Source organism: Chenopodium album, chromosome 10 (assembly GCF_948465745.1).
Source record: "Chenopodium album chromosome 10, dcCheAlbu1.1, whole genome shotgun sequence".
NCBI lineage: Eukaryota > Viridiplantae > Streptophyta > Magnoliopsida > Caryophyllales > Amaranthaceae > Chenopodium > Chenopodium album.
In genome coordinates this window covers 21,359,602-21,376,649 of record NC_137843.1, presented here as the reverse complement: position 1 = coordinate 21,376,649, position 17,048 = coordinate 21,359,602, and the positions used below count along the sequence as shown (strand labels likewise).

Below are 17,048 nucleotides of genomic sequence, written 5' to 3'. Positions count from 1 at the left end.
TACACAAGCTAAGAGGCACACGCTACGCGTGTACAGTATAAGAATTTTATATTGTACACACGTAGCATGTGCCTTTTAGCTTGTTAATGTAAGAGCAGAGCTACAATGAGTTTTCTTGCCAAAGTAACTCTCTGAGTCATGCTATTCTCACCTTCAGATCATAATAGGTCACACAGTATTTGTGAATATATTTAGGAAAGGGTACTTCCTTTGATTTTAAATAATTGCAACAATAACAGATGGATAGGGTTACAGAAATTTATAAAGAAAAACGTAAATGGAGGAGTTTGGACCAAAAGACTCCTTGTGATTAGAAATAGAAGAGGAGAAATAAAGGTAAATATGTGAGTTGAAAAAGGGTGTAACTTATAGTGTGAACATGTCATAAAAAAGAATTGTTGCAAAAATTGTGAAACTTCCAAAAATAGCATTGTTGCAATTGATTAAGAATAGAGGAGATATGTATCATTCAATTTGTGCTAGGGAGCTACATCTTGTAGAGAGAGAAATAGAGGTAAATAATTGAGAGTTGAGAAAGGGTGTAACTTATAGTATGAACACATCCTAAAGTAGAATTGTTGCAAAAATTGTGAAACTTTCCTAAAAATAGCATTGTTTGCAATTAATTAAGAATAGAGGGAGTATGTATCATTCAATTTGTGCTAGGGAGCTACAGCCTGCTGGGGATCACGTCTATTTCAAATGTAGCTAAAGTTCACTATACTTGACTTTGAATCTGGGGCTAACTCAAAATAGCAAATGAAACTATTTATGTTTGATCAAGGGCCTATGGGAAATATCCTCTTTGTTATTGTAGGTATAGGTCCTGTTTGGCAAAAGTAGCGGTAGCAGGTAGCTTTTAACGGTCGAATAGCGCGTAGCTGTTAAGGTAGCGAGTAGCTGTCAATTAGTAGTGGGTAGAGGTTAGCTCTGAAGGTAACGGTTAATAGTATGAGCGTTTGGCAAAAGTAGCGGTTGCAATTTTAAAATATATCAAAATTCATATAAATATTAATTAAAAAGTAATAAAAATTTGTCAAACGCTACCCGCTACTTCTAAACGCTACTATTTTTAACGTTTGAGAAAAGCTGCCTAAACGCTACCTCTATCGCTAACCGCTACTAGAACCGTTGCCTTATCAAACACTCTCAAATTTTTTCTAGTAGTATTTTGACTAGTCAAAACGTTAATCGCTACCTCAAACGCTACTATCAAACAGGGCCATAGCCTATAGGGCTACGGACATCCAAGTGATAAGCAATTTTAACCCACCTTATCTTTGTAAGGGTGGGAGCCTCTCTTAAAGGAATTGGTTAATGTTAAATTGTTAATTGTTGATGTAGGCTTTTAGTGCAAGTGACTAAATTCCATCACCCAAACCCTTAAAATGATCACATAAGTAGTACTATGATTTGATACACAATTTTTTATTTTTTTATTTTATTGATAAAAGATATACTACATTTGGATAACCAAAATTGTGATTCTTATGCTACCAATTTTATAGGAGTAGTTGATTTCCTCTCAAATGTGTTTCATCATCATAATGTAATAATCCCATGCTTCTGCAAATAGACTAATTTATTGCCTGGCCCACCATGGTTTGTGTGGCACTTTCCCAGTTGTTTATTATGTTTATGTTTATTTTGCACTTACTGTTTCAATCCGTCTGAATATTCAGGGCCTTGCAGTCATTGCCTACAAATATTGATCCTATTCCTCAAGATATCACTATAGACATTGGACTTCAGGGGCTCCATGATGTAAGCAAAGCTTGAGCTTTATGCCTATACTGTCATCCATTTGCGATATTCAAATGCTGAATTGTTTAATTTTAATTTGAAAGCTAGAATATTCTAATTTTCAGTCAATTTTTTATTTATTTATTTATTGGTGAAAATGAGATTACTGTTGTGAACTTTTAACAAAAGCATGAAATTCATGACAATCAATCAGAGAAATTTTACATGACACCCTTTTTTTTTGATATTTTTCATTTTGGATGGGAGGGGGGGACGAAGGCCTTATTTGTAGCTTTGCAATAAAAGTCTGTAGCTTTGGGTATGCTTCATATCTTTAGTTCGTAGGTGTTATTCTCATGAAAAAGAATTAGAAGGATGGCCCATTTACTATCTTGCTCTCAGAAAAAGTGGGGCTGATTCTAGTAAACTTGATACAACATTCTGAATACCTATCTTAATATTATGAGCATTAATTAGTAACTTGACTACTTTAACTTACCAGACCAAGAGGTTTCTTATATACGAAGTATATGAAGGTCTTTAATGCTAATTCTAATTATTATTAGAGGCCTTAGTGAACCTTGAGTGTTTTTTTCCGTGGCATCATACATGTTTTACAGAACTTAAAAATAGCTTCTTTTTTTTTTTTTTTTTTTTTTTTTTTTTTTTTTTTTTTTCTATGGTTCTGTTGTGAGTGTAAGACATTCATGCAAGGTGCAATAGTATCCTTTTATTGTATACATTTAGCCATCTTAAAGTTCATTGATCAGGACACTCTTGTAACTTGGAGGAGATGCATACATGAAAGTCCACCTTGAAATGCCAAAGCCAAACTACAAGGGAAAATACATATGCAACCCTGGCCTAGTACCCTGACTATTGCTTCAGATCATCCTGGAGAGAAGTACTGAGATAGGCAAGCTAAAAATCATTTGAGCACATGCTCTTTTCCTCACCTTAACTTGCTCTCTAGGATTAATTATTTTGCATTTGCATTCATGATCTTGTGGTGGTGGCACCCATGTGTACCTTAATAAGTGGCAGTGAAAATGCATACATGTTGTGCTCTCTGTCTATAATGTTCAAATTTAAGGATGTCTTATTACTTACATTTCCTGTTCTGCATCTGCGTTATTTACTACTAAATCTGTAAATGGGAATACAGGCATATATTGCGATTCACCAGCCTAAGGATTTAAATGATGCTGATCTTGCACGCAGAAGGTTAATATTTGATGAGTTCTTCTACCTTCAGGTGCTCCCACTTTGTATATGCTTTTATTTTTGTTTTGGTCCAACTTTGCCTTTATTTTGGCAAAACCATGGTAATGATGATTTAGTCATGGCTGATTCTCATGTACAATATCATTTGATGAAGATGCTCAATCTGTTATTATATCCATGTGTTTTTCATTTAGTTGTTCACACCTAAGGGTCTCACTTTACTACTGTGGACTGTGTTGTCATGGCTTATGGTCACTTGCAGTGTTAGATGATGAAAAATGTCTAGTGCGCTGCTATCTCAGTGCCATTCTAATTAATGATTTTGCCATTTATTGTTCACTCCTAAGGACCTCACTTTGCCACTGTAGACTGCTATTTCCTGCGTGTTGACATTATATTTTTTTGACTCCTGATCTCATGACCTCTGATGAACAATATCTAGCAGCCCAAGGCCGTTCCAATTACCTTTACACTTTAAGTTTATTATTTTAGAAGATTGTTCTCGCTCACTACCTTGGCTTTTAATAAAATTGGGATGGTTTTGAACATTTTTTTTCTTGTTTGTTTCATGACTTAGCTATTTGTTATCTACATTCATTCATAGAATACTGAGACGTGAAAGGCTAGCTTACTTTTATTCATCTTTCATTTCAGCTAGGACGAATGTACCAATTGCTTGAAGGTCTTGGATCAAGAATAGAGAAGGAAGGGTTGCTTGAAAAATACAGAAATATAGAGCAAAGTTCTATTTTTTCTGAGGAGTGGTGTGACCTCACTAAGAGTTATATAGATGCACTTCCATATTCTCTAACTAAAAGTCAACTAAGTGCAGTGTCAGAGATTATTTGGGACCTGAAGCAAGCAGTTCCCATGAATCGGCTGTTGCAGGTGCATTGCATTCTCTTTCAGCTTGCAATTTCTTTATAATTGTCTTCAGTATTCAAGCTTTTTATCTTTGTACTTTTGTAGTAGTAGGAGCGTAGTTAGTGGTTTGTTACTATTTATTAGGAGCAGGGTGTTATATCTTGCCGTACCACCGTGTAGTGACCTCAATATAAAGGTTTTTGAGCTCATCGATTCCTTGATATTAGGCTACAGCATTTGCAAACCATCTGCATTGCCTGTGAAAGTAGTATGCGCGGCCATTATCCGGATTGAATTGATGTATGAGATTTATAACCTTGGTTTGTATTTGGGATCAACCTGCTGGTATGTTATGAGCATGCGAAGTGGACTTGCTAGTAATATTTTTGGAGCACCTTATGTTTATAAATTGACTTGCTAAGTTCTGGAGTTCCATAAAGTGGTGATTATCCTCTCATGACAAAATGATGCCCTATCGGAAGCTTTTTTTGTAACAGGTGGATTTTAGGGTGAATCATGATCATAATAGGAAGTTGAACTTCCTGGAAGTAGAAATTTATGCAGTTGTTTCGATGACAATACCATGAAAATTGTTCTGTGTAACCACGTGGGAATTTTTCTATTACCTACCAAATGGTGGGAATTCCTTTCTCTGTCCCCCTAGGTAACTAAAGTTTCCCATAGGATACCTAATGATTGTTTTATGCCTGTTATGAGATAATTAGAAATTTTTTTAGGACTTTTTAAATTATGAAGTCTGTTTAGGGTATTGCATATCTCTTGTATTGTCAGACTTCTCAGTTCTCACTCTCAAAATTGTGCAACTTTTAGAAGGTTTAAAGTTCTTGGTCAAGATTTCATGCAGTTAAATTTAGATATTTGGAACATTTTTCTTTTCTAACTGATGGTATTTTCTTTGAATGCTAAGCCCCAAGGCAGTATATAAGAAATGCCTTTTTTTTTTTTTTTTTTTTTATTTTTTTTTTATTTTATAGTTTTGTTTTGTTTTTAATTTTATTTTTGCTAATTGTCTCGTACAGAGGTGATAGCATTAGAATATAGAGGCATTTTAAGTAAGCAGGGTCATGTTATTAGGATTGCGACAACTTATCTGTACGGTTTTGAATTGTTAATAACGGACAAGCAGAAGATCTAAGATACTCTTGCTGGTTGCTGGTTCTGGGTGTATTTTTAATGGTGATATTTGATAACCAGACAAGGACAACCTATTCTAGGTGTTGAGGACTGACAGTTTGATGGCAGTTAGACTTATAACCCATTGTTAACAGAATATGATTGGTGAGTTGGTGACTAGACATATAACATATGAAAATAGATGTCGACTGATATGGTGTAGATTATTTGTCAAACAAAGTATTCAATAATTTGACAGCTTGACTTCGATATGGTGTAGTGATGGGTGCTGGTTAGTGGTGGTCTAGAGGAAGGACCTCATGCCCATCATAAGTCTCTATGTGCTCAATCTTGTGGAACTAGTATGATGGAAATCATTTTTAGGGACATTTTTTAAAGCAGATAATGGAGTGGAGGAGACAGGCAGAAGTTGTAATGGTGGAATTATATGAAATGAGCTGGTGTGTGGATCATTTACTGGGTTCAAGATTGAGTGTATGTATGATACTAAGTCACCTTGTCGACTGTCAACTTCTTGTAGAGCATGTTATCCCTGGCCAATCATTAATTTGTTTGGATGTTGCTTCTTTTGAGAGGATTTTTATGCTGGTGTTCAACGTAACATATCCTATGTTTGTTGTTTGATTCTGCTTGAAGTTGGTGAAGTATGCACTTTGCAGATCTGCAAATTGTGGCTATGGAAACTTGAAAGAGTTGAGTTTTAGAGTGCCCGAGTAAAACTTTGTGTATTGCTATACTCTTGAATCTTGATCCTTGTCATTTGATACTGGAGTTTGCAACTAGTTACCAAGTAGGTTCTCCTTTATATCTTTAGTAGTTCCTTGTATTCTAGAGAACTGTATCTGATTGATCCCTGTTTTATCCGATTGCACTCTGACCAGCCAATGAACTTGCTAAATTTCCTTGTCCTTCCCATCACTTCTTTTTTTTTTTTATGGTCTCTATTTCTGTTTCTCTTTTCTTAAGGTGCTTTTTCTATACACCATTTTCCCTCTCCAATCAAGAAACAGAAAAAGTGGAATGATCTTCTATATACTTGTTTCAGGGTGACGTGGGCTGTGGAAAAACAGTTGTTGCATTTTTGGCATGCATGGAAGTCATTGGCTCTGGATATCAGGTTAGTGTGTTATACGACAACTGTGCGCTCTTCAACTTCTTTTGATATATCGAAACTTATCTTTATTTATTTTGTCTGAAGTTGTGATTAGGTTTGAACTTATTAGAAATTATTTTGTTTGAATGTTTTTATCTAAACTTATATTATCTGAACTTATCTTAACTGAACCAATTTTATGTATGCTTATTTAGTTTAAAATTTTATAAGTCAAAATATGTTGACAAGAAGACACTTATTGTGCTGTGGGTTATCATCATGAAATACACAAGGGAACATGTGGCTGCATTATTCCCATTGTGATGCATTTAAGTATGCCTATATGTTTGACAAGCTTTTATTGTGCCCATTTCGTGACATCTAGTTTTTATTTAGCTAGCTGAATGACTTCATTTAATCTTATTGTTTAGGCAGCTTATATGGTTCCAACTGAGTTGCTCGCTATCCAGCATTATGATGATATATCTAATTTATTAGAGAAAATGGAGTCTGATCGCAAACCTTCCATTGCTCTTTTGACGGGTTCAACTTCAGTTAAACAAGCACGGATGATACGCAATGTACTGTTTGATATTAAGCTAAATCTTGATTATCTATTATGACTCTTGCCACTGTCCTCACTAGTTTCTTGCAGGAACTCCAAGCTGGGACTATCTCTTTGGTCATCGGAACCCATAGTTTGATAGCTGAAAGTGTAGAGTTTTTGGCTTTGCGACTTGCGGTGATAGATGAGCAACATCGATTTGGCGTAATTCAGAGAGGAAGGTTCAATAGTAAGGTTGAGTATTTGTTTTTATGTCCAAACTTGAAAAACTGTAACTGCTTTTATATCATTGTGTTTTATTCATGATGAATTATTGTCGTGGAATGGATAGTTTCATATATTCTTGGTAATTTGGTATCCTCTATACCATGTGACTTGGTTTGAGGAAGAATAACTTAAGGCAGTGTTTGGAAACATTGATTTCATTTCAAATTCTGTATTTCAATTCTGGAAATTGAAATCCTTGCTTTCAATTCCAAATTACTTGTTTGGGAAAACAACAATTTTAAATCCAGAATTTCAAAGTATCCATGGTGTTTGGCAATACTTTGGAATTTTTATAACAAATTGATTAATTTAACTAATAATCAGTATACAAAAATTCACAATTTTTCAATAACCAAAACAATAACCTTCATCATCATCAATTCCAAAGATCTTACTCACATCTTATATCCAAAAACAAGATTTTGTAGCTTGAAACCCACTGCTATACATAGGATTTCGTTAAACCGTCGTTGAAGCCGCCGTCGTTAAAGGGGAAGGTGGTAGAGGAAAGTTAAGGATGGAGACTGGTCAATCAAGGAGAGAGAAAGTAAGTTGAAAAGGGGGGTTTTCATGAAAAGGGTGAATTAGGTTTCAAAAAAAAAAAAAAAAAAAAAAAAAAGAAAGGGATGAACTAGGACTAAGTATACGATAAGTGCTTGGGTAGTGCCGTAGTGGGGCTGGGTCAGGTAGGGAATTTCAAATGACATGGTTTGACTAATTATTTCAAATACTTAGTTTTATGAAGTTTTCTTTATTGTTTTAGAATTTGGACTAAATTCAGATTTCAAATTTCAACTCATCCAAACACTAGAATTAACCCAATTCCAGAATTTTAAATGAAACTCTTGTATCCAAACAGAGCATTCTGTATGGGTTAGGCAGTTTGGCTTTTAAGAATTACCCCCTTTGTTCTGAATCAATAGTTGCAGTTCACATTTCTCACCAAAATCAAAGAAATGTTTGGAAAGTAAGAGAAATCAAGTAGTCAATGGATGCCAAAGGTAACTTGGATAAAAAGAAGTTCAGAATGACATGGAGAAAGTGGGTTGCAGGAGGTTGTAGCACTAGATAGAAATGAATTGAGAAAATTGATGTTGGTGTATAACAAGAGTGATGAACGGCTACTATTTTGTTGCTATTGTTGGGTGTTTAGTCAAGCACAGAGTTAGCTTTCTTAGTATTTCTGCTAGCTCCTGATTATGAGTCTTTCGTACATCTATGGAGTAAATATAGCACATTATTGGAATTTCTTCTTAATTCTTATGTTTGGTACACATGTAATTCTCCCTCATAAGGATCCTCTCTTCTATTTGTTGCTTTTTGTGAAAGATTTTTCAGAATTCACCTCAAATAATATGGATTCTTTCTTCCTTTTGTTATCCATACCTCGAATGCCATCTCTCCTCTTTTTGTTATAATATATCAATTGAAGCAAAGTGATGCTGAAATCTGCCCATTCAAACAATATCCTTTCTTGGATATGATCTTTGATTTAGAGCTTATATACTTGAAGTAGACACTGAATCGAAGAATAGAAGCAAGACACAACAAGTTTCAAAAAAAAAAGTTAAGAATAACCCTTTATCTTTTTTAAACAACTGAATCGAGGGGTAAACAAGCAAAGGCAGTACACAAATCAATACACAAACAAAATTAATGAATAAATGTCACCAAACTCAAAATCAGTGTCTCTTATGGCAACTCCAATGGTGGAATACTGTTGTATCTTGAAAATCTTCAGCTAGATGGTAGAACTTGCTTGTCCATCAGAGTGTGTAGCTGCATTAAATTATCACCAGAGAAAGCTTCCTTGCTTGCCTCAAGGAAAGAAGCAAAACATAATTTAGACAATTTATTAACATATGGGGTTATTCAAGCTGCATGTGCTGTATTTGTATCTCACTGCTAGAGAGTTTTGTAGCTTAAAATGGTGTAGCTGAAAATGTTGGTGTGGCAAGTCAAGTTAGAACCTACAAGTGGTCCTGCATTACCTTTGAAGAAGCCTTTAAAGGCAAGACTTGGCTTATTATACAAATTAATATATCATGAGCTTTGCTTAATCCATCCTGATTTTAAGAGCAAGGATTGGTTAAAGTTTTCACCAATAATCTTCAATCTTACACCTGATTCTGCCACAATAATCTCCTCTTATTATTGATGTTGATAAATTAGAGTTCATTGAGAAAGTATTTAAGTCTGAAACTTTTTTTTTTTTTTTATTTATTTAAATTTGTAATAGTTCTATTTATAAAGCCATGATAAAATCCAAAAGCTAGGATATTATTATATATCTATAAAGGAGAAACAAAATACAGTTGGTCAGAAGCTCAGATAATGTATGACAGAAACCAATCAACTGCTTGTTCCTTTGTTGGACGGAAGTTTCCAGCTTACATGTCTGAAGCGGAAAATTGAATTTAAGCATCAATTCAGAACCAAAACACAAAAGGTGCATATATTGGATCACTTGGAATGTTTGGAGTTATTCTGATGTATGTAAGGCTGTAAGGGTGGTTTGGGTTATAAAACCTTGAATGATTGTCACTAATTGCAAATAAATGACTGACAAAATATCTCTCTCCAAATATACTTCTCGTAAATACGTCCAGGTCTCTACTGAGTGTTGTGCTCAGTACCTGAATGCTTTAGTAGGTTGTTGTTACATATGTACTTGAGGTCCAAATGACATTCTACTGAGTAAGGCAAGTCTAAGTCACGCTTTATCTAGCTCGCTTTGTTTCTGCAGACCTGTAGAGTGCAGTCAGATCAAATGAACCACTGTTCTGATTGTAATCAGATCTGCTGCTGCTGAGAGTACTTCTAAGAAGTTTCTAAGCACCTTTTTTTTTCGACTTTCAAAGAGGTGCATTAGCTCCTGTAGTCCAAATTTGGCCATAAGACATCAGCCTATCATTTCTAGTTCCATCTTCATGTTCACGGACTGACAAAGATTAGCTGGATTCTGTGATGCTTTAAACCTACAGGAAATGACGTAGCTGCGACCTTAGCTTCCTCATGATATTCTCTGAAGGGAAGGCATATTCTGAACTAATGCAAAGTTTTTGTTCACACCCTCTAAACTGGATTTCAAAAATTACAAATTATAATATCTCCTTTGATACCTCTCCTAATTTTCTCATTTTGATTTACTCCATATGTAGGAACTTTTTTTTAAAAAAAAAAAAAGACTATAATACCTCCAATTTATCATAATTTTCATGTTTTTAAAAAATTCGGATTCTGAAACCTGTGTTAATACCGTAGTATTGTGCTTGATGCATTTTTAGGCATTAGAATGGATTGGAATACTGAATATATATGAATAGTCATTGCAGAGTTGCTATTTGTTTTCTATTGCATGCACTGTCATCAACGGCATATATTCTTTTGTACACACATTTGCTTGCGTTCAGGATGTTGGGCCAATTTCCAATTTTTTTGGTTGATTTTGACTGTTATACTTGCAGTTATGCTCTGCATCTCCAATGTCTGGAATTGGCTCAGCGGCTTTTGGTGGTACCCAGAAAAGTGAGATCCAGATGGCACCTCATATTCTTGCAATGTCGGCTACCCCAATTCCAAGGAGTCTTGCCTTTGTTCTCTATGGAGATGTGTCCCTAACACAGGTATCTAGACTTTGTTTTGTTTTCGTTTATGTGTGTGTGCGCGCATGTTCAGAGTGTGCTATAAGCTGCAAATTGGTGCGGTATCCAAAATTCACCAAATTGCGGTTTGCGGTTTCCAAAAAAATTTAGACTAAACCGCACCGCAAACTGCACTTTGAACCCTTAAACCAATATGGTGTAATCATTGACAATTAGCTGATTGAAGCTTAAAAAAAGAGTTCAATATTTGAATTATAAGTAGAGTTACCAATTTGGGTATTCAAGTCGGGTTCGGGGAGTCAAATCAGGTTTCAGGTTGAATTAGGATCAGGTTATGTCGGGTCAATCTAGCCTCAGATCAGGTTCAGGTCGGGTCAATTTCGGTTTAGATTATTTCGGGTCGTTTACCTTTTCAGGTATAAGTTGGGTTCGATTCGAGTCAAATTCAGATTCAGATCGGGTTCAATTTCAGGTACGGGTTGTGTTGAGTCGGGTTTGGGCGGGTTAATAGATGGTACATTCGGGTTCTTGGTCGGATAATCTTAAAGTTAGATCATTCTTGGTTTTGGTTCAAATTCAATTCGAATAAATATCGATGTAGTGAAGTTGAACCTATATAATTACGCCTTTTATAATTTGATCAAATATTATCAAGATTTTATTAAGCCTATATGCGAAGTAATAGAGAACAAAAGGTATATAAACTGAACAAATTGTACCAATATTTTGTTAAGGATTGAGGGTTTACAAAACTGTACGAGCTGAACGAAAGGTGTGTAAAATTTTATTAAACCTTTCATGACTCGGGTCAATAAAAGGTTATGTTGGGTTATAATTGTTTTCGGGTTCTAATTGGGTCGAGTACTAATTCGGGTTCGAATTGTTGTCGGGTTGGATTAAATCGGTTGATGGATACTATCAGATCGGATGCAGGTTCGGGTTTAGGTCATAAAATATTGGATCAAATCGATTGTCGGTTAACATCAGGTCGATTCAGGTTGGGTTACAGGTCACTAGTTTCACCCCATTGTTCGGGTACAGATCAGGTTCAGATCATTGCCGATTCAGGTCGGTTCTCGGGTCGGGTCAGATTTTGACAGCTCCAATTATAAGTTAATAATCACAAAATAAAATAATAGTTTTTTTGTAAATATAATTTAAAAAATAAAATGTAGCTTAACCGCACCGCACCAAACAGCATTTTGAGGTGCGGTTTGGTGTGGTTTGAAAAAGAATGCAAACCGCAATTTTGTGGTTTCACCGCAAATGGCCCTATGTGCATGCGCGTGTGCATGCGAGTGTGTGTCAAGCTGCCATCTCATTTTCTACTTATTAAATGCATCAGAAAAGGGACACTAGTACTTGTCATTGTTATTCCTCAAAATAAAAAAAGTAATTGTGATTGTTCAAATCATTGCTTTCAATGCATGCATTGAACTTTCTATTTGCACATTTTATGCCAAATAAGTTTGGATAAGTGAATAGCATGCACCTTACGTTAGCCCAATTCCTTTGTACCTCCCCGCAAATTAATAGTTGAAAGGCTAGCCAACCTTAGTAGTTGAAAGGCTAGCCAACCTTAGTCAATGATGCTAACAAAGCTACTTTGTCCCACAATTATATCACGCTGGACAATGAGTAGAAGAAATATAGGGATTTTGCTAAAGCATCTTTTTAGAGAATCTGAACAACCTGGGAATGCTTGCCAATCAAATCCAGGCCTCTTCATTCAGTGTTTAGATAATCTTGGGTGCACTGGTAAGCTGATTGTCTGGAAATATCTTCCAAGAAGCCATCAAATCACTCTTGATCAGATTCTAACACTCTTGAAAAAAGGTCATATTGAAACAAAATGTTGTCACGACACACCTAAACTTTTGTTCGACAACAATATAAATCTTATGTCTTGACATTTTATCTGTCCATTATGATCCCTTTTATATACTTCATCCTCCTTAAAAGGCTTCTCTAATCACCCATTAACCTGAAATGGAACTAAAACAAAAGGGAAAATGCCGAACATCCTCTACCTGTTTTACTACTCTAGGGCTCTAAAAACAATTTGTCATCTCTTTAAACGTTCTGCTTGTCTTCTTCCCCTGCCCCTCTTCTACTCACCAGCTTCACTTACATCACAAATGCAAAGGTAGTATCTGTCCTGCAATAGGCTCTTTTTGTCTTCTCTCTTTTCCTTTGTTCTCTTCTTTCCTTTCTAGGTTAGGGTTGAGAGGAAAAAATTTATTATCTTCTCATATTATGGTTATTGGAGATCTAGATATAGTCATATAGGAAACGATGATTTGAGAATAAAGGAGCTAGTGAGGTCCGGCCTGTCAATCCATATTTTGTACTGTGTTTTAAGTTAATTTACTTGGAAATTTATGTTTCTGCATGCAGTAATCTTCAAATAGATATGCTCGGCTGGTTTTAATTTTTCTTCTGTTGGTCCCAACTCCAAGCATAACATAGAATTTCTTTGTACTCAGATCATGGAAGTATATCTTCAAATTTACGTGTAAATGCTTTAGAATAAAGACTTTTAGCATAGCTTCTTACTTTTTCATGGTAGATAACAGGTATGCCTCCTGGAAGATTGCCTATTGAGACACGTATTGTTGAAGGAGACAAGGAAGGTATTGAGACGGTTTACAAGGTATATTCTCTCTTTTGTAATTATGTAATTTTAGCTTTATGTTCTAACCGGTTACATGAGTCAAGATTTATATGTTGTTATGTAGATGTAAGGTGGTGGTTGTGTTTTATAGTTTTTATAGACTTATCCAAACTGGATTTTATTGCATGCGTAGGTCTGTACCTACGTCTGTTTTTGTTCTATCCAATTTTCTTGTTTACTATTCTTGTAAATTTTTATATAGCATTTTTTTTAATACATAAATTATTATAGAAATACAGATACTTAAATATTTTGGGATCCTATTTGCAAGGTAAATGAGATTAGTCTTTAAAATAGGGATTGGGACAAATAGTGATATGAATTTAATCTTTTATTCTGGTGACAAGAAAAAAAAGTATCGAGTCTAGGAAAATTGCTATATAATTAAGAGAGTTTGCTAGAATCTTTAATTAGGGCTTCCCCACACGCTCTAGGGTAGATACAAAGGAATTATATATGAAAGTTGTTTTAGTGTTTTTGTAGTTGGAACTGTTTTTACCGTTTTACCCTTGAAATATAGGTTTAATTACTAGGGTGACACAGAGGATGGAATTTCAAGTGCGTCAAAGGGGATAGAGATTAGGTCAAAATTATTTTATTTATTTTTGGGTTGTTGTGAGAACATCTCGTCTTCCTTATGCATTGCCTTTTTTGAGATTCATTTATATTACTCCTTTTGTCCCAAATAAATTGTCACCCTAGGGTTTGCTCAGTGTTATATGTGACTTGACTTATCTCATACTACCTTTGCTTTTTTTATTTGACACGTTTTAACTTTAGCATTGTTCACATACTTCCCTTTGACCGTGTTTTGTGATTTATAGGTAATGAAAAATATTGTCATATGAGATCTTGTTAGATTCGTCATGATATATATTTTCAAAATATCAACTTTTTGTAATTTTTGCTTGTCAGTAATTAAGTATGACTAAAGAAACATGTCAACTAAAAAGAAACCGAGGATGTATATATAAATTGAAAAGTAGATGTATGTGAGATGGTAGATGAATCATTTAATTGAATGAGAGATGATGTGGGATCTTAACTTTGGATAGTGGGAATAGAGAATTTGTAATGGATGGGTTCATGGCATTAAAGGAAGTGTGCCAATCAAATTAATTGGAATTGAGAGTTATTAAAACAAGGTTGAGTGATAGTTTATATCAAAATTTATGAACTGTAAACTAAGGTGAATAGATGGAACAAATCTAATCAATTACTCTTGGTGGATAATATGTAGAATAGATCGCAAAGTCTTGGTTTGAGGTTCTCTTGAATTTCTGGATCAAGATGCTTATAAAGTCTTGTGTTTAACTTGTGGCATGGATTGCAGCCTAGGGCACCAGTATGCGCACAGCTAAGGTAAACTTACACCATAAGACCCAACTAACCTCTCATAAGCTGACTTCTTATTGCCCAAGCCAGATTACTGCTTGCATTCAAATCCAACAAGTTGGACTTCAGCCTCTATTAAAATCTCAAATGACTAAACTAAACTCAGAAACCCTAATGCCCTTATAATAATATAATAAAAACCCATATTGTAATACCCACATTAGACGTGAAGCAAAATTACATCGATCATAAGAAAGCAATTTAAAGATAATGTGATTCACATCATAGAAGCATACTGATATTGTATAGGATGTGGAAACACTACTTTATCTAAGTTTGGATTGTGAATCTATTAGTATTCTTGACAAATCATAAAGTCCGGATGTTGAGGACCCTTGAGGCACTGATTTTTCTCAAGAGTAGCGAGTCTGCAGTTCTGCACATTAATATAAATTGGTGCGATGTGCTTTTTAGATTACTTGTGGTTGTCAGGAATACATCAGAACTTGTTGTGTATACCTTTATAATTTTTATTATTTGGAAATCTTGACATGGTACTCTTCTGTTGATTCTATTTGTTTGTCAATTTTTTTGAAATTTACTCGCAACCTTTTTACTTGTGACTAGTTTTCGCAGTCACTTATTGTTACTATCTACATTCTTCCTTCCTCCTGTATCGTTCTTCCAAACCTATCATGGTATTAAGCCTTTTTACCAAGGAAGGCAAACCCCTATTTTGATTATGTTCTCCTAGTACTTTTCATTTAATTATTGATGATATTAGGGAGGCTTGTTCTAGTTTTGATGATGTTTAGTGGTCTTTTGTTAAGCGTAGCGGCAATCGTGTTGCTCACCATTTGGCCCACTTCCAACCTTGGCAGCTGGGGCAAAGAGTGTGGGATGTTAACTTGCCGATTGCAGTTGTTAATTTTGCTTTGAATGATTCAGTAATATAATCCTCCCTCGTAGGGGCTTTTCAAAAAAAAAATAAAAAAAACTCACTCTGAAATAACTCCTATTTTGCGACATAGTAGCATTTATATTATCAGTTGCTATGCCTGTGGGCTTTCCACTGATAAGAGGCACATGTATGGGTTAGAAATGTTAAATGGCATGATCAACTGTGAACCTGTAACCTTTTTTCTTTAATTTCATCCCAAGCTGGATGTAAAAGCTTCATATTCGAGATGATTTATTCTTTTCTCTCTTTTCTCTGCAAGTAGATGATGCACCATGAACTGGAAGAAGGAGGAAAGGTTTATGTTGTATACCCAATCATTGATCAATCTGAGAACCTTCCGCAACTTCGAGCTGCTTCAGGAGAATTTGACACTATATGTTCCCAATTCCCAAATTATAGCTGTGGGTTACTGCATGGAAGAATGAAGTGTGATGAAAAGGATAAAGCATTAAGATGTTTCAGAGATGGAGATACACAGATTCTACTTTCTACTCAAGTTATAGAGACAGGGATTGATGTGCCAGATGCATCCATGATGGTCGTCATGAATGCTGAAAGATTTGGAATGGCACAGTTGCACCAGCTTCGAGGTCGAGTTGGACGTGGTGCTAGGAAATCCACGTGTGTACTTGTTGCATCAGCTGCAAGTAGTTTGAGTCGCTTGAAGGTGTTGGAGCAGTCGGCAGATGGATTTCACCTGGCAAAAGTTGACCTTTTCCTACGTGGACCTGGGGACTTGCTTGGAAAGAAGCAGTCAGGACATCTTCCTGATTTTCCGATTACTAGACTGGAAATTGATGGATCTATAATTCAAGATGCTCACGTTGCTGCTCTGGTAGATATTTCTCATCATTTTCTCTCTTTAAAATTTGACATATTTTATGTTGTTTGCATCCATGTCTCCCTATCCGTCTCCTCTCACTCTTATCCGTCTCCTGTCACTTATTACTACTTCGTATTAAATTCTGCACGTCTTAAACAGATATCAAGCTGCCAGCACTAACCTTTGTTTGTAACAAACATATTTGTGATGTGTTTAAATTTTTTCGTGACTAAGACAAAGATGACATATATACTACTACGACAATTTATTACATACTACATTCTGTACATAATATATGAAAAGACTGATTCTTTCTCCTGCTCAGTTACTTTAGCTTGATTGCAGTATTTAACGCAGTTCCCATTTCCATTGTGCAGAAAATATTAAGCGCCTCTCATAATCTGGAGCAATACCCTGAGCTTAAAGCTGAGCTTAGTATCAGACTACCCCTTTCTATCCTAGGTGATTAAGGTGCATATAATTTAGTTTGTATCTATGTATATGATATCTTTGAAAGATTACACAAATGTAACACTGTATCTTTCAGGTAGAACATTTTTTGCTCCTTCAGAAGTAGGTTGAATGGAGTTTTTGCTCATTAGTTGTTTTATATACAAACACCGCCTTTATATACAAAAACCACCTAGGTTTGATGATGTTAAAGGGTTCATTAATATCGCAACTGACTCGCATGTATATACTCGGACCTTTTTACCTGTTGCATATCAATTTTTATTAA

At 35.2% G+C, this 17,048-nt stretch overlaps 1 protein-coding gene across 1 annotated transcript in view; it reads left to right on the top strand.

Moving 5' to 3' along the window:
- Positions 1-17,048, top strand: part of LOC145563786 (ATP-dependent DNA helicase homolog RECG1, chloroplastic/mitochondrial-like) — a 29,170-nt gene extending 12,122 nt beyond the window's left edge. The window contains exons 7-16 of the mRNA XM_081624213.1: positions 1,683-1,764; positions 2,909-2,998; positions 3,622-3,855; positions 6,032-6,103; positions 6,511-6,660; positions 6,735-6,878; positions 10,379-10,537; positions 13,086-13,169; positions 15,749-16,321; positions 16,687-17,048. Coding sequence (XP_081480339.1) covers positions 1,683-1,764; positions 2,909-2,998; positions 3,622-3,855; positions 6,032-6,103; positions 6,511-6,660; positions 6,735-6,878; positions 10,379-10,537; positions 13,086-13,169; positions 15,749-16,321; positions 16,687-16,779 — 1,681 coding nt within the window. The 3' untranslated portion in view covers positions 16,780-17,048. The remainder of the gene's footprint in view (positions 1-1,682; positions 1,765-2,908; positions 2,999-3,621; positions 3,856-6,031; positions 6,104-6,510; positions 6,661-6,734; positions 6,879-10,378; positions 10,538-13,085; positions 13,170-15,748; positions 16,322-16,686) is intronic.